Source organism: Astatotilapia calliptera, chromosome 5 (genome assembly GCF_900246225.1).
Source record: "Astatotilapia calliptera chromosome 5, fAstCal1.2, whole genome shotgun sequence".
Lineage (NCBI taxonomy): Eukaryota > Metazoa > Chordata > Actinopteri > Cichliformes > Cichlidae > Astatotilapia > Astatotilapia calliptera.
In genome coordinates, this window is record NC_039306.1 from 6,751,687 (window position 1) to 6,779,219 (window position 27,533).

General features: G+C 39.0%; 1 protein-coding gene across 3 annotated transcripts in view; it reads left to right on the plus strand.

The window, feature by feature from the left end:
- asic1b (acid-sensing (proton-gated) ion channel 1b) overlaps positions 1–25,693 on the plus strand; it is a 209,481-nt gene extending 183,788 nt beyond the window's left edge. For all 3 annotated transcript variants that reach the window (XM_026166912.1, XM_026166910.1, XM_026166911.1), the window contains 9 exons: positions 315–465; positions 7,319–7,446; positions 14,779–14,929; positions 15,949–16,005; positions 16,564–16,717; positions 22,363–22,454; positions 22,761–22,840; positions 23,431–23,532; positions 24,229–25,693. In XM_026166912.1, the coding sequence (XP_026022697.1) occupies positions 315–465; positions 7,319–7,446; positions 14,779–14,929; positions 15,949–16,005; positions 16,564–16,717; positions 22,363–22,454; positions 22,761–22,840; positions 23,431–23,532; positions 24,229–24,324 (1,011 nt within the window). In that variant the 3' untranslated portion in view covers positions 24,325–25,693. The remainder of the gene's footprint in view (positions 1–314; positions 466–7,318; positions 7,447–14,778; positions 14,930–15,948; positions 16,006–16,563; positions 16,718–22,362; positions 22,455–22,760; positions 22,841–23,430; positions 23,533–24,228) is intronic.
- The last annotated feature ends 1,840 nt before the right edge of the window (positions 25,694–27,533 follow it).

The following is a 27,533-nucleotide window of genomic DNA, read 5'->3' on the forward strand; positions in this document are numbered from 1 at the left end:
CATGTCATATTTACTTGAGCACACACTGTATCATGCAGTACTGAGAGCGACGAGGGCTCATTTTGTCAACAGCATCTCAGCACTTAGACCTCTGAGGTCTGCAGCTGACAGCCTAACAAAAACAGGCTGCAGTAGGTGCATTTCAGCTGCTTTTGAAACAATCCCGTGTGCTGTTACCTTTGCTTCAACTTCTCGAGAATAAATTCATGCAGCTGAAAAATCTGATTTTATTTCATGGTCAGAAATGAGTGTAAGGTTGAAGGTTTGTGGCTATTTATAATAAAAACTAAACTCTGTTTCTCTGTGTATTTCAGATATTCACGCGCTATGGGAAATGCTACACATTTAATTCAGGCAAAGATGGAAAACCGCTGCAGGTGACGACGAAGGGTGGGATGGGCAATGGCCTGGAGCTGATGTTGGATATCCAGCAGGATGAATACTTGCCTGTCTGGGGAGAGACTGGTAAGCTCACCTTGAGGACATTTTATCCCCAGTTTTGAAGCTCTCACCTTGTACCACTGTTAGGGGAACTTTAATTTAAAAAAGACAGATTCATCAGAATCACCTGAAAACAGAAAGTTATTTTCAATGCCGGTGCTCTGAGAAACACCAGAGGGGGGGAAATAACTATCACAGAGATTCTCTTCCAACCTCTAAGGTAAAGATTTGACTAGGCTGTATTGCATTCCCTCTAAGTCTTCTATATGTAACTGTGACAAATAAAATACATTTAGCAAAGGGATTTTATCCAGGTGTGTATCTAAGAAATCCATACAAGAAAAACCTCTGATTCGCTTTTAGAAATGTTTTACACATCTTGATTAATAATGAGTGATGAACCTGCAATGCATTGACGCACTGTTTCCCAGATACAGAATAAGGACAGATGAATACTGATCAGGAAGTTTTATTGTGATATAACCGAATGAATAGTCATATAGTCAGCCCACATGAATCAGACAAGCACTTGACTTATACATAACCGATTAAGGCTGAGGGCTCTCCCATTCGGGGTCGAGCCGTCATCAGAAGAGTTGCGTCTCCTCAGTGCTGCTTCAGGTGAAGCAAAACTGATTTTAATTCACCAGCATAGTCTGCTGTGTGTTTGCATCATTATCTTATAGGCACTGGGAAACGACCGTAAAGGAACAGTCCAGTGCGGTCACAGAAACACAATACTCATGATCATTATTAAACATGAAACTTAGAGCAGTACGCCATGATCTGTCCTGATTTAATTGTATTAATATTAAATGCTTTTCATGTAAGATTATTGAATAATTGAAGACTTTTCCGAGAGGCGTGCTGAAAATCAAAGGATGTAATAATTATGCACTTTAATATTATACACTCTACATGCTTTTAATTCTTTGGAATATTCTGTTAGTCTTTCATTATTTTTAACATAGTGTTTAGCTGGTAATCCAAATTCTTTGTTTTTGTAATTATTTAATTTTTTAATTTAATTCAACTTAATTTCCAAATGATATGAATTGGCAGTTGATTGAGTTATACCCATTTGTTAGATGTAGAATGAGGTCAAAAATTTGTTGTAGGCAAAATCAATAATCAGTGAGGAATCTAACGCTGTCTGCTTGCTTGTTTTTTTAGAGTTAAATATATTGGTTGGGAAATATAGTCAACAAATGCTGTGGAAGACCGAGGGACCTTTATGCTAACTGTTGTTGACAAAAACAGCAAACAAGGCAGGCAAAAAATGCCCTGGGCAATGAAGTAACAGGAGCAGGTGTTTGGGAAAGCTTCCCAACACACACCGGGGCAAAGGATTTATGTTCCTTAAAATCTACTATTTCACACTTACAGACACAAGTAAAGATGAGTGATATGATGTGCATCCTGTAATGCAGATTTGGGGGTTGAAAAAAAGTCATCTGTAGTTACCTTGCAGACTTTACTATAGAGAAAGTTTTTCTTTTGCAGGGAAATACCTCGCAGCTGTAAATAAAAATGTTAAGCTAAGATTTTTTTGACACTCTTGCAAACCACTAAATGAAGATAATAAGGTGAGATAGGTCACTAACAATACTTTCATTCTACTTGATAAACAAAAAAAGATTTAAGCTTGGCAAAATAGGTATTATAATAAGTAGGTGCAGCTGATAGTTTAAAATATGCTCTTTATTCACTTCATATTTGCTGGGTGTTTGAGCGTTTCTACATAATAGAAATACACCTCTCAGGTGTTCAGCAATGCAGGACCGGAAGGAAAAAGACAGAACAGCTGCATTACAGGCAGAATTTACCTCTAAAACGTCTTCACGTACATAGTGATTTTCTACCTTAGCGAATAAAATGCATTACAATTTTGGCTTCTCATTTCAGACACACATTCATCAGTGGAGGAAAATCCAGGTGCTGGTCTGCCCAGTAGATCTTGGCAGATATTTTGACTAGGGAGAGTACAGGAAACATAAATATGATGGCTCAATTTCATTAAGTGCTCCAGTAAGCACTGAATAGTAACCCAGCATGCACAAAAGCAGGCCCTAACCAAGTGGAATACAGTCAACAATAATACCACTGTGCGTTTTCTACAGGTCGAGCTCTCTGCTGCAAGAAAGATCTGTGGGATTAACTTTCCCAAGACTTCTTAAAACAAAAGAATGAGAGATTGAACCAACAGCTCTATTACATTTATTGTGAGAAATGCATGGGTGATTATTCACAATTACAACTTTATACCAATGGAATGAACAAAGGGTTTGTGCATAATGATTAGTATTCACATGATTTTTTCACACAGCTAAATTATGAATATTAACAAATACATCAAGATGTTAATTTTTGGGACAAAGAAATGTATCTGGTTTTGCCTTGTTACAACGTCACAGCTGACTTTATATGCTTTTATTTGAGAAAAGAAATTTTGCATGAACCGTTCAAGAATGATTTTTATACACAATGCCTAATGTTAATACTTCAGCAGTTCAAAATTAGCGCATTACAATTTTAAATATAAAGAGTCTTTGTTAATATTTGGATGAAAGTTTGCAGCCCTGAAGTGTAGAACTCATGGACATCTCCAAATGTTGTGTTTCCTCCCTTGAGTTGCTCCACCAGACCTTTGCTGCAAATAACATTCAGTTGCTGCTTGTTTGTGCTTGTTGTTTCTTCATTCAGTTTTGTATTTAATAATGGAAAAGCACGCTCTGTTGTGTTGAGATCAGGTGGCTGACTTTACCGTTGAACAGTATCTCATTTCTTTACTATAAGAAACACTTGGGTTGCTTGGGGTCATCCATTTGCACCATGAACCACCGTCTGATCAGTTTTGCAGCATTTGGCTGAACCTCAACAGAAAGTATAGCCCTGTACACTTTAGAATTTGTGCTGCTATTACAATCAAAAGTCACATTGTCAATAAACACTAGTGGCCTGGTTCCACTGGAAGTTATACCAACACGTTAGACAGATGATGCGGTATGCTTTGGATCATGAGTTGTTTCTGGTTCTGGTACAAGTTAACTGTAGTTTCTACAGTTTCTGTAGAAGCTTCGACATCACTTCTACAGAGCTGTCGAAGCTCCTTTATGTCTTTTTTTGGCAGTCTAATCTTGATCTTGAGTGTAATCAGTGGTTTGCACATTTTTATATTGTATTTCTATTCATGAAGGCGTCATGAAGTGATACACCTGCTGACGCAAAAGTGTTCTTGACTTGATTAGATGTCGTGAAGTTGTTTTTCTTAAAATTGGAAATAATTTGTGCACTTTAGCTGTCTTCTGTGGTCTTTCGGGCCTTTTGGTGTTGAGCTGGTCAGAGCATTTATTCTATTTAACAGTGCACCAGATTGTGGATTTGGCCACTGTTAAAGTTTTTGTTGTCTCTCACTGTTAGGTTTATTTGCATTTTTTGGTCTAATGATGTCCTCTTTGGGCCTCATATTTTAAAATCACAGTAAAATTACAGTGAAAAGCTATAACATACAATTAAACACTTTTAAATGAACGTCAAATATTATGTCTGCTTTATTTGTCATATAATAGCATGGGAGAAGGCGTCACCTGGATGCTCCCTTGTCAATTGGCCAATTAAATTTGAACCTCTGAAAATGGGGACCTGTGTATAGAAATGGTTGTAATTACTATATATTTGTAGCCAAATATTTTGTAAAATCACCTGAAAAAACCTGAAAGTCTGCACTTCGATCACATATTGATTGTTTGATTTACAATCTATTGCGGTGGTGAGAAGCAAAACCATGTTTGTCCCACACATTATGGAGCAAACTGTATAAAAAATATATAAATATAAGTTGAACAAAAGCTAGTGTCTAACTACCAGTGAAAAACCTCCCAGAATCATGGGAATTATGGATAACAGTCATTTATGTGTGGAGTGGCATCAAAAGGTTTATGGATATTAAAGCTACAACACCCTCCATGTCTTTCATATGATTATTCCATAAAATGTTAGACACACTGGTGTTTGAACCAAACAGTTTACCACAACTTTAAAGCCAGTGTTCTTTACTAAAATAAATAAATCAGATCCGAATCCATGAGCATGCCTCCTAAGTAATGTGGAAATAGCTAATTCTGATTTATTGAACTTAGCGGCCCATGTCCACTGCAAAGACGAGAGAGAAACGGGAGAAGGAGGGAGAACAGGTCAAGTGTCGTCTGCACAAAGAACGCCAGCAGAGCAGCACAAACTCAATCTTCACAGTTGGTATATTGTCAAAAAAATGTTTTTAAAGGGAATGTACCAGAAGGAGAGAATGTGTAGCAGCTGATCGAACCATGTAACAAAGAAACAGCAGCTTTAGAGATCAAAAAGAATCATCAGATACACCTGAGTTCACAGGCCGTAGGATTAGTGAGTAAAAGTAAAGCGGGCGAGTGACTGAACAATAAGACAGGTAGGATTAAACTAGTTTAAGAAAATGCGCAAAAGATAAAGTGGATGTAAGTGTATTATTTTACAGGTGTAGTTGAACTTGCTTTGATAAAATCAGGGTGTATCAGGCGTACAGGGGAACACGGATGCAAACGTAAGAAACCTTCTTAAAAATCATTTTGTTTTTTCTTTTTTGTTTGTTTTGACTTTTTTCTTCTTTTTTTCTTTGTTAAAAAAGGACTGGAGTGGATCTTTCAGCATGACCAGCTACCCAATGGAATAATTTTACCTAGGGGAAAATCAGAGGAGAAAAGCCCTCCAGAGCTCTGACCTAAATCCCATAGAGCACCTATGGGATGTCATGGAGAAAAATGTCAGCCTTGAAAGCTTTTCTGGCTGAAAAATGGAGAGAATTTTGTTACTACAGTTAATTGGTGACTAGCATTTATGTCCAGACAAGGGTGACAAACTAAATACAAAACCACTGAAACTGAAATCTTAGCAAAGCAATTCTCTTTTCTCTTGATTTTAATTTGCTTGAGAAATGGGAATAGAAAACACAGTTTCCACTGACATTTAAAAATTATTGTTGCAGTGAAATTGTGATATTTTTAAGTGTCCAGCAGTTTTTGTGAACCGCTTTAGTTGTCATTTTCAGGGTGTCAGGGGGTGAAGCATATGCTAGAATTCATAAATTAGAGAAAGGTTACTCCCAGGATACAATATCAATCTACAGATAATATACGTGTATGAACGTGTCTGTATAATTTATATGAACACTCATATTAACACCTCTAGGTAAACAAGAGCAGTCAGACTGCAAAGCTCAAACAGGGCTGAAATTGCCTCTACGTTATACATAAATTAAATTTCTGGACCCAGATCCATTGAAATTTGATATGTAATTGTGAAGATATGATGCAGAATATCAGATTTGGCAATGGTAAAGAATCATTCTAAAAAAAAATAATTTAACCAAGAACTGGATTAATATCAGCCCTTAAAGTTGATCACGCCTAAGTTGGGCCAAGTCCCACTTCTAGTAAATCCATCATGCACGTCCATCCATAATTTTTCAAGTAATTCTACTAAAAAACAGAAAAATAAAGAAGCAGTCAAACAAATCTTTGATGGAGGTAATTAGGAGCTTAACCTTCACTATATCTGCATATCTTCAGACTGTGGGAGGAAATGGGAGCAACAATATGCTTTAATAAGGAAAAAGTTAAATAAATTGAAGTAATTTGAAAATGTGTCTGGTGGCAGCTGTGAAAACACACATATATTTTTTATACTAAAAACTGACAAGGTTATTGTGAGCCTCTCCTGGTTATTGATTTCTGTGCTGAGACATATTATCACATACCTGGCATTATTTCAGAAGAAAGCACAGGCAGTGAAACAATAATGAAGCAACGTATAATACTCGCATTTTGTTCCATACTTTCACCCAATTGTTATTACTTCAGTTGTGTACTGAAGACAGATGTCCACTACTTAAAGTCCTCCTGTTTGCACTCATGCAAACAGGAGCTTGGGTATGACATATACATATATGCTGCTTTAAGCCTCAAGCATTCGTCTAGGCTGCAGCAGCAGCAGAAAATGGCTTTGTGTATCAGAAAAGAAATGTGTAACCGTTAAAGTCTGTGTCTCTTTTTCGAAGCTCTCTTGCCAATTCAAGCCACATTTCAGAGCACTTTAATTGAAAATAGTGAGAAAGCCTAGCACTTAGACGATTATAGCAAGTGACAACTGGAAAGAAAAGGCGGCAGGAAACAGACATCCTACTTTATCCCCGAGCCGGCGCTCAAAGAAGCTAAACCTCTTGAATCCAACCTGCCATCGCCACGATAAGCAGGTCCAGGGTTCTGCAAAAGTATGTTTGCACAAGTATAGGTTTGAATCACCACCTCGCTGTGAGGTTTCCCTGATCTCAGTATCAAAGAGGCCCATCTGGTTCATTTAAAATCTATACAGCAGAGTGCTATAGCAAGACAAGCTGTCAGCTATATTGATTTTCGTTTTATCCTCATCATCAATTATTTATTAATTTTATGCATTCACTCTCGTATGCCCTTGTAGTGCATAAGACTCCTGCGGGGCGTGTATTGTTATCAGCTGGTCTATTTGGGAAGTCCACCTTCTTTATCCTGTCACTTCTCATTCCAATTATTAACTCCTAAAAGTCCACAATGCATTTGTCATCCATGGAAAATCATGGCAATTACGAATTAATAACTCCACTGGGATAGTTCTTTCCTGCTCAGCTGAGACTACAATTTTACGTTTCTCATTTTGTTTTAACTTTCAGCATCTTTTTTTTTTTTACTCGTTAGCTGAGCTTTGTCTCCATCTGATTAGTAACAATTGCTGCTGGTTTGATCATGCAGGCCAGTCTGTGCATACAAATCATCATCCTCATTGTAAATGTCGTAATCTCTGTTATCAACAGATGAGACATCGTTTGAAGCAGGGATCAAAGTTCAGATCCACACCCAAGATGAGCCGCCGTTCATAGACCAGCTGGGCTTCGGAGTGGCGCCGGGGTTTCAGACGTTTGTCTCCTGTCAGGAACAACGGGTACGTCCTTGGAAAGATGGCACAAGTGGAACGCTGAAACTACAATAACACACTGTATCGCAGCGTGTTTTGTCAACAAGATGTTGGAGGATAATTTGTTGCAGTTATAAAGAGGCATTATCTGCGAAAAATAATCTGTTGCACTTTCAAAATGATGAAAACATTACTCTGCTTTTCAAATCCCTGAATAATTTAGAGTAGTAATTACTCCTACAGGAAAGGCTGCTAGTCTCCCTGCAAAGAGTACTTCTATGATTTAGAACTTCATTCATATAGCATGAAACATGGTGCCTTTATTACCCACAATGCAGCTTGAAGCTCTCATGATGAGATTCAGGTGCTTTCTACCAGAATGTGGCCTTGAGGCGGAAATGAGTAGCAGAGGACTGAGGTCACCTATTTCTAACAGCCTCAGACATATTTTATTGTCAAACTTCACTTTTCAGTCCTGACATAACGTAAGCAAATTTATGTTTTCACACGTTTTCCAGAAAACAATGCCCTTTCACACATACACTCCGTTCCATTCATCTGACAGGATCTTGACTTTTGAGCTTTTATGACTAAGTTAAAACGAAAATAAAATTTCAATTCAATAAAGGTTGCTGTGCCCTTATTATTAGGACTTTGTGACATTTTCATATCATTTTCAGCATGGCTTATATTTCAACTGCATAAAATTACAGTAGTATATTATGTCTGCATAGGTCTTTCCAGTGTCTTCTTGAGTTGCTCTGCTCACTGACAAATGCCCTAAATAGAAATAGCATGTGCGTAATAATAATTTATCTTAATGACTCTTTCTGCATTTTAGCTTTCTAATAAGCTTTACAATATTTTTACAATCTTTTTAATGTGTCTTCAGTAGTTCTACATCAGATGACAGATCTCTCTTGCAGCCTTTAAGCAAGAGATGCTGTCTCAGCGGCACAAACATACAGACACAGAGTGTGACAGGGAGAGAGACCCTGCTCCTAGTGGCAGTGGAAGAGGGAAGTAAATGTTCCAAAGTGTAGTTACTCATCACTAGAGTCAATGCTCACTGACACAGGTGCAAGAAATCTTTTGCAGTTATCAAAAATACCACACTCGTAATGTGTGACTCTCTCGTCACTGGCTTGGGTTTCTGCAAATGCAGCTATTAGAGCACCAACATTAAAACTAACCCATGTCACTTCAGCAGACTGATGGGAGCTGCAAGTCTTGCATATCACTGAAAAAAGGGCTTTAGATGTGTAAAATTGGGGTAATCAGTATTTATACAATTGCTTGGGCTTATGGTGCCTCCAAAGAGGAGGTGGTGTAAGTGTCTTAGTCAGCATGAAATCAACTTATCTAGTGTAATGGGATTTTGCATGCTGGCCCACATCATCAGTACTGTGTCTTTAGTCACTGAAGATGTTTAATGTCTTTCCACATCAGACATCCCTGCATTGCCCTGGTTACTCCTTTAGGGTTGATCAAGCCCTGGCCCACATCCCAGTAGCACTCGCACTTTACTGCTCACTCTCTTTGATTCAAAACCATCAGGAGGATCTTTCAGCAGCCTCTCAGGCACTGCTGATGGCTCTGCCCTTGTCTGCCTCGTCACTCGTGAGACTGATAGCTTTGCTGAACTTCCTGCTGACAGTCAGTCATTTGAAATTTAAGGTGTGAGTACGAACTGAATAGCTTGTACTCACACCTTAAATTTCAAATGAGGGAGGTTAAAATGAATGAATTTCAGACTCTGTGAACTGAAAACTTGCTAGTATTTAGATTGTTGGGAAGAACAGAAATTAAAACAGACACCAAGTTAGACTGCACACATGGCTCAGTGACTGAGGCATCCAGGGAAGTGGAAATGGCTCTGGTATTGCTCAAGGTTTTTGTCAGACCACAGGGATTTGAAATGACAAGACCCACAAGGTAAGCAATGCACTGTCAGCACTATGCTGTGCTGGAGGAAAACTGCTATTCTCTTTTTTAAATGTTTTTTAAGAACATTAAAAAACATTTCTGGGAATGTTTCAGATCAAAGTTTCCCACAAACTCATCAGCAAAGAATGCTTACTTTTTATTTTTCCATCATTAATATGGTGGAGTTTGAAATGCTGATTTGTTAGCCAGAAAGATCTGCCCTGAGCAGGCTGTTCAAGTCTGTGCACTTCTTGGAAGGCTTGGATTTTCCACGCAGTCCTAATAGTTACCCACACGGGGCCTTAACACATATTAAGGAACACAAACTTCCCCCAGCTTGTCAAAGTCGGTTTTGTTGAGTGAAATGAAGTGTATGTAGGTTATTCCTCTGAACTGTGAATAATTCTGTGGGTGCAATGGCAAGCATGCAGTCAGACAAATCACATAGTCTGGGCCCTAATATGGTTCAGAACCATGCAAAATAAATGGAGAGAGAAAGAAGCGGATTTGATCTCGGTCCTTCCACATCCACACTACTACTAAGTGCGTCCCAGTGTCGGCAGGCTGCAGCAGGATTTTGCATGCTGTGAACGTCGCGTCTGCAGGAGAGTGTCCTTCTTTGTTTTTCTCTATTTCCCCACTAGCTCCATTACTTTTTTCCTCGCCAACAGTCATTACAATTCCTTTAATACAATTCTCCTCTCTTTAATATGATTCTACAATCTCTCCATTCCCCCTTTCTCCCCTCTTTCAGTCTCTATTTATTTATCCCATTGTCTGGCAGGCTCAGTCTTCATTAATCTAATGCAGTTTGCTCCCATTCATTCATCTTCCTGTTTCAGCAGTCCTGTAGTGTAAAGCTGTTGGGGACTTTTCAGCCAGCCAAGCTGTCACTCACCGTGATCTGGCAACAGAATAATCTGCAATATCCTTCTACTTTACATGCAAAGTAAAAAAAATACAAAATAATTCTCCCAGCATTTCTCCATGCGCCTCCTTTTCTGTCCACAGTCACCCCTGCTTTGTACCTCTTTCTCTCGTGATTTGTTTTCCACTTCGAGGTTTGCTCAGCACACGAAAATATCCTGAAATCTTTTACGCCAGATTTACTTTTGTCCACACTTACAGCAGCTTTTGCTGAGTTTAACCAAAGGGAAATAATGTTGCCACAGAGTGGTTTGAGAAGTCTGAAAAGAGCTTTTGAAAATGCAGGGAAATCAAAATAGCAGACCAATGTACATAAAAGACCCATTTTCAAGTTAAAGAACTCCTTTAAGGGATGTAATCCACGTGACTGTGAATAAATGCAGATACGCCCATTATCGATTATCACATTTTATTATGCTCTGATGGTTTTTAAGTTTAGCTTGACTTTGCGAAGTACCCTTGATGTTAAAATAATCAGAAGAATGATTATATTCTCCTGATTAGGTTAGGTTTTTGTTCGCGCTGTCTGTTTTACTTGAGTGCACTGCACTGTATGTGACTACTTATGACTATTGTATGTGCATGCTGAACATCTCCTGGTGTTATTAGTAACCAACTCCAGTTTGTGATACCCGTGGCTGCCTCGTGCCCCCCCACTACAGATTGTTAGCTGCTGGTCCCTAAATCACAACAGTGGCCTTTAATTTATTGCCATGTGAGCACTCAGTGATGCACTGATTGAACTGATGAGACAGAAACACATACTGCCTTCTTTTTCCTAGTTTCCTACCTCATTTAACGCATCACATTTTTCTCTTCTGTTAGTTAAGGCAGATGAAATGTAAATGAGTACGGCAAATGTTGTGATATAACATGCAAATTACAAAATGCATTCCTCCGGAGGGAATTTAGTTTATTTTGTCTACATAAACAGTAGTCTAAAGCTAACTCAAATGTGCACAGGATTCATTTATGCTTGGTTTTAAGTAATTTTTCATTTAACATTTCAATTATTATCTCAGTTATTTTTTGTAACTGAATTATTTCCGTTACTCCTGGGGAGCAGAGACCATGATTAGATCTTTTTTAGTCTATTTATTAGTCTCCTGAATATGTTGACCGACACGCTCTGCTGATCATTTTTCAGTTGTCTTCTACTTTCTATAGCCCTTTCAGACATTCACTCCTTTTCAGCAATCTGAAGACATCTGAAATTGTCAGCTTCATTTTAGAATGCACACCTTGGTCACTTTCCCACATAAGCCGTGGCAAAGCTCTTTCTAAGTCCAACAAGATTGGCGTATCAATTCAGCACAAGCCTGAATGCGTGCTCTATTGATATAGGCACACATAAGACTTTCACTATCCACCTCTTCCCTTTATCTCTATGAGTCGCTCAACTCACTACAAGGTATGATTGTTTTCTTTTTTTTGAAGAATGCCTGAAACTTTAGTGTCATAGAAAGATGAAGGTTTTTGTATGAGACACCTGCTTTCAGTCTCTGTCTCTCTTGCCTACCACCTTGCATACAAACATATAGGCTGTCTCTGCAAATAAGGCAGCAGCTCAGCATCAGGCGTTTTCAACCTTTCATCACCAGTCTCCTTAATTACACGGTTCATTTAAGAACATAAGAAATTGAGCGAAGTGGATAGTGAAAACAAACAAAAGGTCCGTAAACGTAACTAAGCGCAAAAGACCCAGTCCCAATGTCGTTAGTTCCCCCACTTTTACAAATCAGTTACACAGTTACAAATTAAAATGTTAGAAAAAAATAGTTATAAAAGTTATAAATTTAACTTTATGTTAAAGCCCATACCATAGTAAAAATAGACTCTGATATATGTCAGGCTTATAAAACTCGGCAATAATGTATGTAATGTAAGTTCTGACGAAATGTTAGCTGCGGCTTGAGTTGGTGTTTTGCTCCCAGCTGTTTATGAAAGTCTGCTTTTGAGTTTGTTTCATAACCGCAACAGACAGCGGCAACATCTATCAACTTCCAGTCAGCTGTCTAATCTCCAATTTTGACTAAAGCATCTGTGCATGCGTTCCCCATATTTTTAGAAGATAGATCATTTTATTTATATAGCGCCAGTTCACCAGAGCAGTCACCTCAAGGCGCTTTATATCATAAGGCAAGCACCCTACATTATTAGAGAGAAAACTGCAACTATCAGCAAGTTATCTATCGCAGCTGGTTGAGTGGTGAGGGGACTGAGAAGAGGAAAAAAAGTCAAACTGCTTATACTATAAACTCTGCAGTTGCACCATGAAAGAAAAGCGCAAATATCAACTTCTGTTTATAACTGAGACAAAGTTTGTGTGAAGGATTGTGACAGGAATTTTTTCAACATTCATGTGATTATCTACTGAAAATTTGTGCCCAGCTGTAAGATAGTCAAAATATACTGCTACTTCTGCTGTATAGAATTTACAGTAGAAGTACAGAAGTAAGCATGTAAGAATGACATTCATGAGAAACAACCTCAGAGCATACTGAAAACACAGGAGTCTTGTGGCCACGGCAACGACATCTTTGTTCAACACCTACCCTGCCCCTGTTTACCAGATTTGCCTTGCTCTGTCTTCATCCACCTGCAGACAATGAAAATCAAGTTGAAGGATTTCTGTTTTGACACACTGGAGAAGATCAAGTGCACAGAAGATCAAGTGCACAGTGCAGAAGCATAGCTACTACAGGACATGATAGGACTGCTACAGTGTGAAGTCTGTGCTGTACTCTTTCAGCACTGAAGATGTGTACAATGGGTACAGAGGTGTACAAGAACATGATCTTGAAGACAGATCTTCCAAATTTAAATCAAATAAAGTTTTGGCGTTTAGATGCCCATTAATATGAATACCCCATGTCTCCATAATTTTGTCCAGAAAGCCACATTTGGGGGATGGGTTGGTTTTGGTTTGGTGATATCTTATATTTTTTTGTTCAGTGCATGCAGGCATCTGCAAAATTTTATCATTGTGCTGTCTGTATATGCCTTTGGTTCCTTTTTCTCACAGTGGTTCCTTTGTTCACTGGGATAAGGAGAGTGTCATAGTTCATCTCTCCTTCAAGTTTACTCTTGCCTCCTCTTGCTCTTTGATGTCAGCCATTCCAATTATGTCCAATTTCATGAGTAAGCTCTCATGTTGTTGTGTAGTTGTGCTGGCAGCCCATTTTTGCCAAAGACAAATTTTCAACTTCCTCGACATGCTCGTTCCCCAAGCCCTGGTACATCATGATAAGTATGCACTTAACTACTTTAAACCCCCCTGTAGAGAAGACAACAGGACCTGTAGCTGGCAGATGCATGCAAACTGGCATGAAATTAGTTTCTAACATATGGTGTATTTGGAAGATTCGGTTGAAGCACTGAAAAACTAATAAGCAACTTTTATTAACCGTATTAACCGTTAATTTTATGGCAAACTAAATACCTCTGGGTTTGTGACTGTTATTTGCATAAATCCATCTATATTAATGCACCAAATTGGACTTAATAAAATTCTGATGTGCTCTTTTTTTTTTTACTTTTTCTGAAAACCTATATACAAGAAAATTACTTTAGTTTGATTATTGTGTTTACTCACATAAATTAAATTTAATTAAAATATATGCATATCTGCAAAAAAGTATTTCAAATACAGATGTGTTTATGAATGCACCACATTCACTTCACTGTATAACAGTATGATCTGTGAGTGGCTTCTGCAGTTTTTAATTATTTAAAGATGTAAATACTTGTATACTAATACTATAGAATTACATATCCAGCACTGCTGTGCAGATGTTCAAAGAAATGCAAAGTCTAATAAGTCTGGTGACAGCGTCTCTCTTTGGGTTCCTCCACTGCACGAATCCACCGGATTGCATGTTTTACTGCACAGACTGCTGAGAGGCGACATAGCTAACATTTGTGGATTCAAATACTGGGCATATGGTATTTGGTTCTGCAGCAACGCTGCTTAGAGTGAAACTCTTACGACATATCAGCTCTACTAAACAGCTGATACTATTCAGTTCCTGCATGAAGAGTGGGCAGCACAATGAAAGCACAGAGGGAGACTAGGAATAGGAGAAGCGTAGGATTAATGCTCCTACGCTCAATAACCACAACTCACATGTCCACGAATCTGGAGTAAGAACAAGATTCACATTCTGTTCCAAATGCAGTGTGTAAAGACCTTTCATATCGACAGAGTAACAAGTTTAGCATATTGAGAGAAAATATGGCATGAAAAACTGCATTGAGGATAAGCGTGCAATAACGTGCATATGATGAAATTGCAAATGACTGCGTAGTTGTTCTTTTTGTTTACTTTTTACTCTGTTGCCACTTCCATGAACATAAACTGTGAGTTTTATTATTTTTATAAAAAACAGGTCACATTCGCATTGTGAATTTTTTTTACTTCAAATATGGTCAAGGTATTGATAAGTCTCTGGGGATGTTCAGCAGATAGCAATCGCCATGTGTGACGTGTTTGTGCCTCTCTTTCAGCTGACATACCTGCCTCCACCATGGGGCGACTGCAAATCCACACCGATGGATTCTGACTTTTTCAGCAGTTACAGCATCACGGCCTGCAGGATCGACTGTGAAACACGATACTTGGTGGATAACTGTAACTGTAGGATGGTTCATATGCCCGGTAAGAACCAGAGGGGGCACCTTACTGCTTTCGCATTATTGTAGGGTCTTTACCTTACAATATAAAGCGACGTGAGGCAACTGTTGTTGTGATTTGGCACTTTATAAATAAAACTGAATTGAATTGAGTTGGATATCAATATATCTATATCTACTTATAAAGATGTGAAGTGCTCGAGAGTCTGTTATTCTAATCTCACAGGAAACACTTTCGTTTGATGCTGCAGTGACAAAAATGATTTTTGAGGAGCAAAACACTTTTTCCAGCAAACGCTGAAAATCAGATATTTTCACACTCCAGTGGATCGGAAAACTCAACTGTTTTCATTTTGTTTGCACAGTGATTACAGCTGGCATTTGCTGTCTACCGCCTACACTTAATCACTGTGTGGCATCTCTGATGGCAAATTGAAAAGGAGTTTGGTACTGAGGAAACATTTGCTTTTGGCCTCCGTTAACCCTCACTTACCTGTCCAATTATTGTTAATGCCTCTCTTCAATCAGCGAGAGACCCGTGTTTGCATATAGACAGCCTGCCAATCTGCCTGTGTGATAATCAGGATTAGTCTCTATCTTATAGTGATTGTTCAGTTGATTACTGGAAGTCTAGAGGGAACCTCCCCATCTTCTTCAGCTATTCATCTTTCCGATCTCTGGACCAAAAAGCAGTGAATAATTGTAGCAGGGTAATAATGTCCTCTACAGCAATGACATTTCTTACCTTGTGTTGTCCTGACAAACTGACAAAGATGGATCAACTGCCAAAAAGAGAAGGATGGGGAAAGGGGTGACCGAAAGTGGTGATGAGAGTCAGCAAAAGTTAATGAAATCAATTACAAGATGAGCTGAAAATTTATGGCAAAAATCCAGGTGTGATAAGGGCAGCAGTAATTCTGAGACAACATTAATTATAAGTCTTGGACTCGTTGCCTTTTGTGCTTCCTCGAAACCCCCTTTTCCCTTGCTCGCCCCTTATTTTTGGTCAGACTGTGAACATTGTGTTCTTTTGCCTATCCTTAGGAAATGCCCCATACTGCACCCCGGAGCAGTACAAGGAGTGTGCAGATCCTGCCTTGGGTAAGGAGATAAACCAGCATGCTGCTTGCATGATGTGTATGTGTATGCACGTGTGTGTATGTGTGCATGTGCACTTTTCAGTGTGCATGTCCCACTGTTCAGAACTCCTGATCCGAGGTGATAACAGATAATAGTGTTCCTTCAGCCTGATAGTAGCCATTCTCAAAGAGTAAACCTCAAGCCTGCCACTGAGGCTCTCCTTTTCACACTCCCCTGTCTTTCCATCAACTGATACCTTTCAGTCCTTTCATGTCTGTTGCTTGTTTTCTTACTGACTTGCAATCTCTCGTGTCTCACGTGTTGGCCTCTGGCTGTTACTGTCTCTCTGACTCTGTCTTGATGTGGCTTATATCTTTTGTATTTCTTATAAGGGTCTGTGGGGTTGCTCCTCGCGGCATCTTTTCACAACATTCCTGTGACACTTTTCATTCAACTCATATTTTGTTTGTCATCCTGGGATGGCGATAAATCTGTCTGTCCCCTTGTCTTCTCTCTTTAAATCTCTATCTCTGGCTTTCTTCTCTCTCTCTCGCTCTGTCTGACTACTTCATTTTTCAGACTTTCTTGTCGAGAAAGACAATGACTTTTGTGTGTGTGAGACGCCGTGCAACTTGACACGTTATGGTAAAGAGCTGTCCTTTGTCAAGATACCCAGCAAAGCATCGGCCAAGTACCTTGCCAAGAAATATAACAAAACTGAGCAGTACATAGCGTAAGTACATTTTTTTAAATCTTTTATATAACCAAAGGTGGGTTTGTGTTTGCAGAGCATTTTCACTTTTAATTCAGTGTTTCACATTTATGTTATTTGATGCAACCAATCTCTAAGAAGCTTCACATAAATGAAGCGATGAATTAAAGTTATCAGTGCCATTCATCTTGTCTTTTCAGTGTATTTTAGAAGCTAAACATTGTTATATTTTATTTTTAGCGCAGTTATAATGTCATTATCACTCATCATATTACACAGTGTGTTAAACTGTCATCATGCAGTGCATTCTGTAGACACAATTCATCAGCTCCTGTCATTTTCTCATTATCATGAATATTTTTTTATGTCTTGCAGCAAATAAGAGATGTATTTAGTTATAGATAGTACTTTACATTTCTAGTTATTTATTTTCTATTCTCTACTTAAACACTACAAAAATGTTGTAGCAGCAGTTATCAACTCACCCCCGAAAAAAATTAGAGAAGGGGCAGGTGGTAAGTGGCAGCTGCGTTAGCTTGGCCCCCCAAAAAACTCATATCTGTTAAATGAATTATAAACAGGTGCCAATGGCATGCTCAATAATTCAGGTAGTTTACGTCAAATGTTAAGTTCCCATTAACTTACAGTTGACTCGAGCTCTTCCACTGAAAAGTGTTGTATGGGCTTTTGGTTGACACAGAAGTGTATTTGCCCTGAGTTTGAAGTTCCAAATGCACACACCTCCAGAAAGAAGCGTAGCAATGAAATGACTTTGATGGGGATGGCTGTTTCCACCAGATCAGGTGCTCGATTGGATTGGGATCTGGTGACTGTGGAGGCCATTTGAGTACAGTGAACTCACTGTCATGTTCAAAAAACAGTTTAGAATAATTTAACATTGCACATTATTCTGCTGGAAGCAGCCATCAGAAGATGCACACAATGTGCTGATAAAGGGTTGGACACGGTCAACTAATGATGCTCACTTGGCACTAATGGGCCCCGTGTGGCAAGAAAATACCCCACACACTGTTACATCACCAGCATCTTGAACCATTGATACGAGGCTCCGTATTCTCATGTTGTTCATTCTGATCCTAAGTGAGCTATTCTCAAGCAACATCCTTCCAAATCCTGTGTAAAGAAACATGTTCATGACTTTGTCTATGACAATTTGAGACTTCAAAACAATTGAAGGATCAGTTTCCTGTTCTTACAGCAGTGGCACCCGCTGTGGGCCTCTGCTGCTGTAGCTCACCTCAAAGTTTGGTGTGTTCTCCATTCAGAGATGCTCTGCATACTTTGGTTGTGGCCCACACTGTTGCTGCATTTGCCTGCTGTTATTGGCTGACCGGTTAGCTATATTAATGGGCAGTTGAACAGGTGTACCTAATAAATTGGCTGTGTTCAGTAAGTGTATACTGTAATTTTACCCTGCAAAAATTGTTATCTTCTGTCCCAGACTTGGCAAAAGCCAGCATTAAAGATATTTCCCCTAATAGCAAAAATTGGACTCTTCCAAAGGGAGTAAAGTTTTACTGAAAGTACAGCTACTGGGTCATTATATAAAAAATGAAAATGTTGTGTAATGTATGTATGGTCGGAAGGGTAAGATGGCGCTGGCAAAAGGTCGGCAGCCTTAACCCAATTTCTTTCGGGGTCAATAAAGTTTTATTGAATTGAATTGAATTGAATTGAAAATGGATTTCATCTTCAGTTGACTTGTTGACTTGTTAGATTACACTGGAGTACTGTTTTACTTTTCATGAGCAGTACGGTTGTAGATTATAAATGTGCTGTTTGTGTTTGATGAGGATGGAAAAGCTCTGTGAAAACATTCAGGAGCCAAACTGAGTTTTTTTTCTTCATTTCTTTAAACATGTGAAACAAAATATATACCAAACGCAACTTGGTTGGAGTTCTGTGTTTTTTCACTTGTGCACTGGATTTTCCTTTCTGTCATCATTTAGCAATTCAGTACTGGCTGAAACATAGCTTGCTGTCCTGATTGTGAGGGATTAAGACAGATTAAGCCACTTCAGAATACAAGCACACTTACATCAGAAATGTATTCTAATTTTTGCCTCATAACTTTTGCACTGTCCACTTCCTGCTGTGACAAAACAAATTTCCCACGTGTGGGACTAATAAAGGTTATCTTATCTTATCTTATCTTATCTTAAATCTCTTGATAAAAGTTCATGCCACCGATATCAGTTACCCGTAAGGACAAGAAAACTGCCACTAAACAAGTTAAATGACCCACTCTCTTTTCTGTCTAACAGAACCGATGTGTTTCGGGTTGATTTTCTCTTTTACTTACTTCCTTAAAGGCTCCTCAGTGAGTGTAGTAACCCTTTCACTTTCTAAAACTTGGATTTTTTTTCATCGAGGGGAGAAAATAGAGCAAGGAATTCACATTCAGAGCTTAACTTGATTAATCGACCAAGTATTGAGTGTTTCTTGGCCAAATGTACTGAAGAGATCAAAAGCAGTTCAAGGAAATGAGGAGAGGGTACAATAATAGTTGGATCTTTTATCTATCACTCCCGGCAGAGCGGTTGAAGGCAAGTTAATTACACCATATGTAGCCAGACTGCTGTTAAAAACCTTTCACTTCTCCCTTCAGAAAGAAATTCCCTGTGGACACAAGTGAATCCATCGAGTTCATTTCTTTGACTGGCCAAATTTCCAAGTGGTGTCATACTGATGCACATTAGCTTTGTTTTGGTATTCCGGCTTCTTAGTCTCTGGTGATGTGAAACTGAAGTCCGTGACAGTGGACTGTCTGTCGTCTTTCTGTTGGGAACCACAAACAGAGAAAGAAAGGTAGACATGTAGCTTAATCCACTGTTTGACAGCAACTGTGATCAGATGTGTCTCAGGTTAACCCACTAAGCAGCAGGAACATGTGACAGCCAAGAGGCATCACTGAAACTTCAGCATGACAACCCATACTGACGGCCTACAGATCAGGAAAAAGTACCCAAGAATGTCAGTAACAATAACAAGATAGAAGATCAGTGACTGAAAACCTGCAGCATCTGTACCCCAGAGAATATATCAGGAGCTAAAGCAGTACCAGTGGTAAAAGTCGCTGATATAAAGTTTTAAAATAAAAAATTTTTAATAAATAATCTTATAATAAATAAATATGGCCTGTCAATCATTGCTGTTCATGTCTAAATTTGGAACATCGTGAAAGGTAGAAAAAATTGTCTTTTTAGGATCTGGGGAAAAACTGAATGTGTAGTAAATGTTCAAATTACACCTAGCCTAAAAATATTTGCATTTATGTTTTTGTTTTTTGTTTTTTTTTTAAATAACACTTTGACATTTTATTTGATTGTGATCAGATCCACATCTCTGGGACTCTGGGACTGTTTTTAGATTATAAAACATGTTTACATCATTTATATTCACTAACTGGCCCCTTTATTGGGCACATGTTACTAACATCAGGTTGTGCATTCATTACCTTAGTTGTAATCAGTTGTTATTTGAGTCGCTGTTGCCTTCCTATCAGTTTGCTGGCCTCTCCTCAGCTTCATCATAATTACTTACTGAATTTGAATTACTGTTTCCTGCTAGCTCAAAGCAGTCTGGTCACTCCTGTGCCTCTTACATCCACAAGGCATTTTCACCCAGAGAACTGCCACTCACTGGATATTTTCTCTTTTGTGCAAGAAAATCCTTATAGATCAGCAGTTTCTGGAATACTCAAACCAGCTAATCTACTACCTAAAATCATGCCACGTTCAAAGTCACTTAAATCACCTTTCTGCCTCATTCTGGTGCTCAGTTTGAACGTTAGCAGGTCGTCTTCACCATGTGTACAAACCTCAATCCATTGAGTTGCTCACATGTGATTGTCTGATTAGTGTTAATGAGCAGTTGAACAGGTGTACCTAATGTAGTGAATATCTACATGTGTTGCATGGTGAGGTTATTTGTTGATTTTGGACAATCCAAATATTAATATTTTCACTGTGCAGTTATTGCAGGACAATTGATTTAGTATTGTTTCTACATGATACTGGGGGCTCGGTGATTTAGTGGTAAGTGCGCCGCCTCGTCTGGGAGGTCATCTGAGGAGTTGAGGACAATGTTACCGTTCCACCAAATTTTAGACATAATTGCACAAAAGTTAAAGTTAAAATTTAGAACAAATTAGGATTTACCAGAGCAGTCTGAACGGACAGAAGAAATGGATAAACTATTGAGGGAGGTGTGTTGTGTGCAGCTGAAACTGAAACATAAAGGTAAATAATTACATTTATTTAGTAAAAGTAATTAGTAAAAATTTGAAGTGGCTAAGTGTGAGTACTCGTGCTGCAGTGTCAATGTTACAGTGGTTTAGCCCAACCTCAGTGATGGTTGGCTGGCTGTCTGAAGGTTTAATTCACATTTCAGAAAGAGTTTTTATGTCAATCATAAATCAGATAATTTAAAAGCACAACCAAGCATTAAAATAATCTCACGGCCGTGGGCATGACATATCCAATTTGCCAATTCACATATCAAAATCTCATGGGTTACATCAGCCACCTTGACCATCCTCTTATAAAGGCCCACATAGTTTACTAGTTTCCAACGGGGGAACAGCAGATTACATCCACTCTACTGTAAAATGTTGGCAAGAGCTGACAGAAAGAACAGAGTTCCCACAGCTTCCAGAAGCTGATGGATGCTTTTGAAATTCATCCAGAGTCAAAAACCTGCTGGGCTGAAAAACTCCAACTCATTCATATTTAATAACATGATATTTTGTTTTACCTTCATCAAAATGATTTTTTGTGACATTTGTACTTTGACTTGAAGGCTGTGATTAATTTGAGTGAGCCAGGTCTAGGCTCGTTTTATTGCACATGCTGGCTTTCAGGGACACTTAATGGAACACAGCCATTGTTGATTTGTAATTATCAGTGTGCAGGTGAATAAACGCTGAGACCCACTGACCTCAAAGTGTTTGATGACTGTTTCTCATTGTGTGTACTGCTGATGGGCTTTAAAAAAAAGAAGTCAGTGCAGTCAGAGTGACCTGAAGTATAAGATCTCAGGCAATTTTAAAATGTTCTCCACATTATCACCATGTTACCAGCTACAATTTGCATCGAGTCATTTAAAATGAACCCTTGGCTTCAGCAGAGTTGATCTTAGGACTGGCAGCTTATCACTTGTCTTATAATGCAGGACTTGTATTTTAAGGTATAAAACTGAAAATCATGTACCAAAAAAGGAAAACTACAAAGTCAAGCTGTGGTTTTGATCCCAACCCCAGTGGGGTGTAAAGTCTGACTTCACCCAGAGAGAGGATATTTAAGAATTACAATAATAGTCTGTCTTGCCCTGGGCCTTTAAACTAATCCCCTTTCTTCTTCTTTATGCTGAAGTCCTGAGTTTTAGACTTTAACACAGTATGAAATCAAACAGCTACCATCATTTCCCTTGTATTCCTCAATGGGCAGACCCACATAGGGGAAATTAGTAAGTGGTGACAGGTTATTTGCTCAACTTAACGCATCTTCTCTGTTATCTGCAGGAAGTGGCAGACTCACCAATCACCTCCTCTGCCTGAAGACGCACTGATAGAAACGTGTTTGAAATGTAAACTGTTAGTTTTAAATATGTGAATTAAAACTGCCTGCTTCCCTTTCTGTTAACAGTGATAACATTCTGGTTTTGGATATCTACTTTGAAGCGCTGAACTACGAAACCATCGAACAAAAGAAAGCCTATGAATTGGCAGGCCTTCTGGGTAAGGAAATGGCTGTCAAGTGTTTTCTTAGGAAGAGATAATGTGCAGTATGCAGCATGACAGTTGCTTTGTATCTAAAATGACAGTAGCGCAAGTGCTTGCATTTTTTATGAGGTGTTCAGGTCCCAGAAGAGACACAAAAGTGTCTCTTTAATCTTTTTAACTGCATATTTGCAAACGTCTATATTTGCTGTTACATTTCTCACCTTTTAGATGTAAAAAAAGACGCAAAGTGTGTGTGAAAGCTGACCTGTGTTTCGTGAATGTATTCAGGTACAAGTTTTGCTTCCTTATTTTTCTTTGCAGGTGATATTGGTGGTCAGATGGGTCTCTTCATTGGGGCCAGCATCCTCACCATTCTTGAACTCATTGACTATCTATATGAGGTAAAAAACGAATATCTATTGTGTTTTTATGGTCATCTGTGCTACTCCAGCAAAATAGAATGACTTGCTGGCAAAATTTCATTTTTCACACAGTGTTACCATGCGCACAAGGACGTGTTTTAGCGAGCATGACGAACGCTCTGTCCCTCACAACCCTGCAGCCCATTTCTGCATTTCTGCACGGCACTCACATCTTAGCAGTAGCAACGCTGAATACATTAACATTTTGAATGTATTATATTTTAGATTAGTCAGGATGTCTATGTCCACTCTCATTAGAGTAACTCTGTGCTCCACACTTCCTTCCTCCCTTCTCTTACAACTGAAGTACTAAGTGTTTTTATGTGTGTGTCTGTTAGTCCTTGATTAGAAATGTGTGTGAGAGAGAGAGAGATGGGCAGAGCAAAGCAGCTACTGCTCATGTGCAGGGTCACCGCGCAAGCATATTTATAGATACATAAAATAAATCACATTTCTATTCCAGTCAAGTATGTGGGTTTGAACTATGATGAACCAAAAACAGAACACTTGGATGCTCACCAGAAGCAAGAAAGTACTTTTTGGTAACAGGTGTGCTCGTCTATTTTCAGGTGATCAAATACAAGGTGTGCCGGTGCATGAAGAAGAAACACAAAGGCCGCAAAAACAATGACCGGGGAGCTGTGCTGAGCCTGGATGATGTGAAACACCATGTCAGTAGTGTGCTGTTAAGTACTTTCACTGTGTCAGACGGCATTGCGTTGACAGGGGCACACTCTCTGCTTTGTCTTCACTGCTCTCAACTGGAGTCGAGATCAAGGAGGTGGTGGGGTGGTGGTAGGAAGACGAGCAAATGAGAGAGAAGAGATAGAGATGGAGGAAGTTTGGGTGGGGGGACTTGAGAGACACGGTAGAGAGTGAAAAAGTGATTGGGATGAGAGGGGGAGAAAATTGAGAGGGAGAAGTAGGAGAGCGGAAAGTGGCTGGAATTTAATCAAAGCTGGGGGACAGCACCAGCAGGGACAGGCCGGAATTAAAGCTTTGGAAGGTGTGACAGCTCACTTATTTCCAAGTGTAAATGAAGCCAGTTCACTTTAATTGTAAGTCAGACCTCAGACAGAGAAGGGAAAGATATTCTCCACAACTGATCTTCACTTTGTAGTCCTCTCCTTTTCTGTTCACCATTATTTTCAGCATTTTTCAAAGTATTCCTGAAGAATTTATTTCCTCACTCATCTCAGCCCGAATTGTTGCTCATGTCATGTTTTCCTGTGAAAGTGTTTATGAGCTTTTTATTTAGGTTTTCTTGCACATTTATGCTCCTTCGATCTCAATGCTATATCTTCTGCTGATCATTTCTCTTACCTGCCTTTTGACTGTCTGCCTCTCTCATCCCATTTCTCTCTCAGGCTCCTTGTGAGAACCTGCGTACACCATCAACGTATCCTGGCAATATGCTACCTCATCATCCAGGCCAGGGTAACTTTGAAGACTTCACTTGCTGAGCAGAACCCAGGTGAAAGTGCGTGTTATGCAACCAAAGCCACCATACAACGACAACTGTCCAACGCAGGGAGGGCGAGGAACTGATACTAATCTAACAGATGCACTTTTTACATGAAAACTGAGGAAAATGGACGAATCAATCGTGACAAAGAATTTGTCAGAGGAAGTCCTAAATGTTTAAAAAAAAAATAAATCTGTAATTTTTCCGGAGAACATTTCATGCAGCACTCTTCTGTGTTTTTCCTCTGGATTACTGCCGAAAAGGATGCTCATGGAGAAACCTTGCCAACATGGACCTCTCTTTCAAAAGACAAAAAAATAAAGAAATAAATAAGGGAAAATGTACAGTTATCTCACCATAGACAGTAGATCAGAAAAAAGAGCCCCCATGCCTTTATATAGCACAGCAACACATGATGGTTTCACACAACACCGGCTTGCTAGTGTGACGAATATTCATACTGCTTACTCCACATGTAGCAACATCTAGAACTGTTGCAGTGCTTCATAAAACAACCGCTGGACTCTGTGTACTTTGTTTGCGAATGTATCTTTGTTCACAATGAGTGTAGTTGCGTGTGCAGGAAATACTTTCAGGGGGTTGCGATGTAAGTGGAGGTGGCGACGGTGGTAGAGGTGCATCATCTACCATTTAATGTACTGGTGAAGATTTCAGGTCTCATCATGTAAATGCATGCTTGTATTTGTCCAGTGCATGTTTTTTTTCATATCATTTCTAATTTTGATTGATTTTTTTTTTATATATAGACTTATATACATTTAATCATTATATTTACCAAGTCTGCCTCATTTACAGAAACATGACAATGATACATGCCATATATTCCTGTGTGCGTTTGTGTGTGTGAAGGGACAGTGTTGCAACATTAGGTATGTTGAGTGTTTTGTTGATTGCACAAATGGATGAGCTGCACCTAATTTCATTTCTTATGATTTTGTTTTGTTTTTTCATTCTTTCACTTCTTTTTCATTTTCACATGTGACCACGGGATGAAGTGAGAAGGGTTTTTCTGTTCTTTGTTTCTTTGTTTTGTTTCCTAATGATTGATTGCTAAAATCCTTGTGTGGGGTTGTTACATTTTTTTTTCTGTATCTGTGTTAGTTGCAAAAGTCTTATCAAAGCACAATACCGCCAGTATGTAGAGGTGATGTAAAAGAAAACGTACTATTCTTCTTGATATATTGTCATATTATTAATATCGTGTTGATCCGACTGTTTTTGATTGTTTCTTTCTTTCATATAAAACACTCAGCAGCGCCTGATTTTCCTGTCTCCATTTTCCAGGTAATAGCCTGGTCTATTTAGTTATCAAAGCATAAATAAAATGCAGATATCGTTTTGGAAAATTGTTTGTTTTCTTCACTGAATTTAGTTGTTTCTTTGTTCCTTTGCTTGAACAGGCAAACAGAAACAAAGCAGTGTATTTTCCAGCTGTAGTTACTGTTTAAATGTTCATTTTTTAATCATGAGCTGCACTTAGAAAATCTGATTAAGCATTCTGCACTCCATCCAAGGCATTTTGCTATCTCTATTTCCCCAATCGACATGTTATCTTGTGTTTTGCTTCATACAACATTTTTCTTGGAATTAAATCAGCATTATGAAAGAGTTTGGGGGCAAGACTGATATTGCTTATCTACGGCAGCCATTCATTTGTGCTGCATTTTAACAGCTTCAAGCCACAACACTGGTATTTTGGAGCACAGTACTCTTGAAATATGATTACAGATTCAGCTGCTGTATGACAAAAGGATGGATGAGAAATATCCTGCACAGCCGATACAAGTTTTATCAAGATTGTCAGTCAGCCAGCAGTATTCTACTGTACATCTGGTGCTGCCAACTGCCACAGTTATATTAGAAAAGCAGCTTGGTGATGCATGACTCTGTGAATATTAGAGCCCAGTACCACCTAAACCACGGTCTGCCTCAGAAATCATGTCCTGTACTCATTTGGCTGCTCGGTCCACTGCTACGAGACGTCAGGGGTTAGTCGAGGACGAGAAGTTTACTTTTGCTTTATAATTTTTTCATGATTTCTTTAAGTGCAGAACCGCATATCAGCATTGTTCATCGAATGAGAGCAAGCACTCATTTTTTTCTATTATTCAGAGTAGAAACCTCAGCTGGTAACCACACATTAATATACAAGTGTTAAAGCTCGTATCACCTACAATATATGATGACATTTTTTTTCTTGTTTTAAATGTCTGAAACATGATTTTGCCTTTTATCCCTGATGGTTTTATTGTTTTTTGTTAGCCCTGCCAACAAGACAAATTAATCAAACAAGTTTGTTTTTTTAAGAAAAAAGATGCTCATTTCCTGCTGGCATTTGTGTCTTTGTGTGAGCAACAGCCTGCGAATCAGTAGATTGCGGGGAGGGTCAGAATACAGGAGCACTGCCTGCCAGTGACAGAAATCCTGCAGAAGATGCTTGCTGCATCCTGATAAGCCTCCAGGGCAAAGCAGGTGGGGGCTGTGTGGGAGGTGGTAATATCAGCGGGAGTTCAGAAACTGAAAATCTTTCCAAAAATTCTGGATTAGCAAGAGTTTCCTGCAATCTGGTGGTTTAATTGTTTAATTTCCTGCGTTGTTTGAAATCTTGGCTTCTTTTCTCCATGAATGAGGTTAAATCATCAGGCTTTGTGCCCTCATTTACTTGCAAGTGGAAATATCTGAGATGATGGCTCCCTCCTTGCTTTCACCTTGTTGGTTGACACACAGCCAATCTGTGGACAGTATACAAGAGTTGCTCCTGTAATGGAATCTACCCCAAACTGTCTGTCCTTCTTAAACGGCTTTAACTCCCTCATATAATCACCAGCTGGATGTGATTTACTGTACAGGCGGCTTTCTTGCAGGGAACCTTTATTGTTTGTTCTTATATTTTAATGAGACTTGTTGTGCTTATGTTTTCACCCACAGCTGACAGTTTAATCTCGCCTTCTGATATCACAGAACATGCACTCGCGCACAAGATCTTTTTAAATCTGAGGTAATTTCCGCTTAATCCCGTTATCACATCTTATCATCTCCATCAATAAGGAGATGACACTCCTGCTTCACAATGTGGCGTGCTGTCTTTTGTCATTTATGAAACAAACACACACTAAAAATCACTGGGTCCTAAACTCATCCTGCTTGTACACAATAATAAGATGGCCACCTGAGGAGAGAGATGCC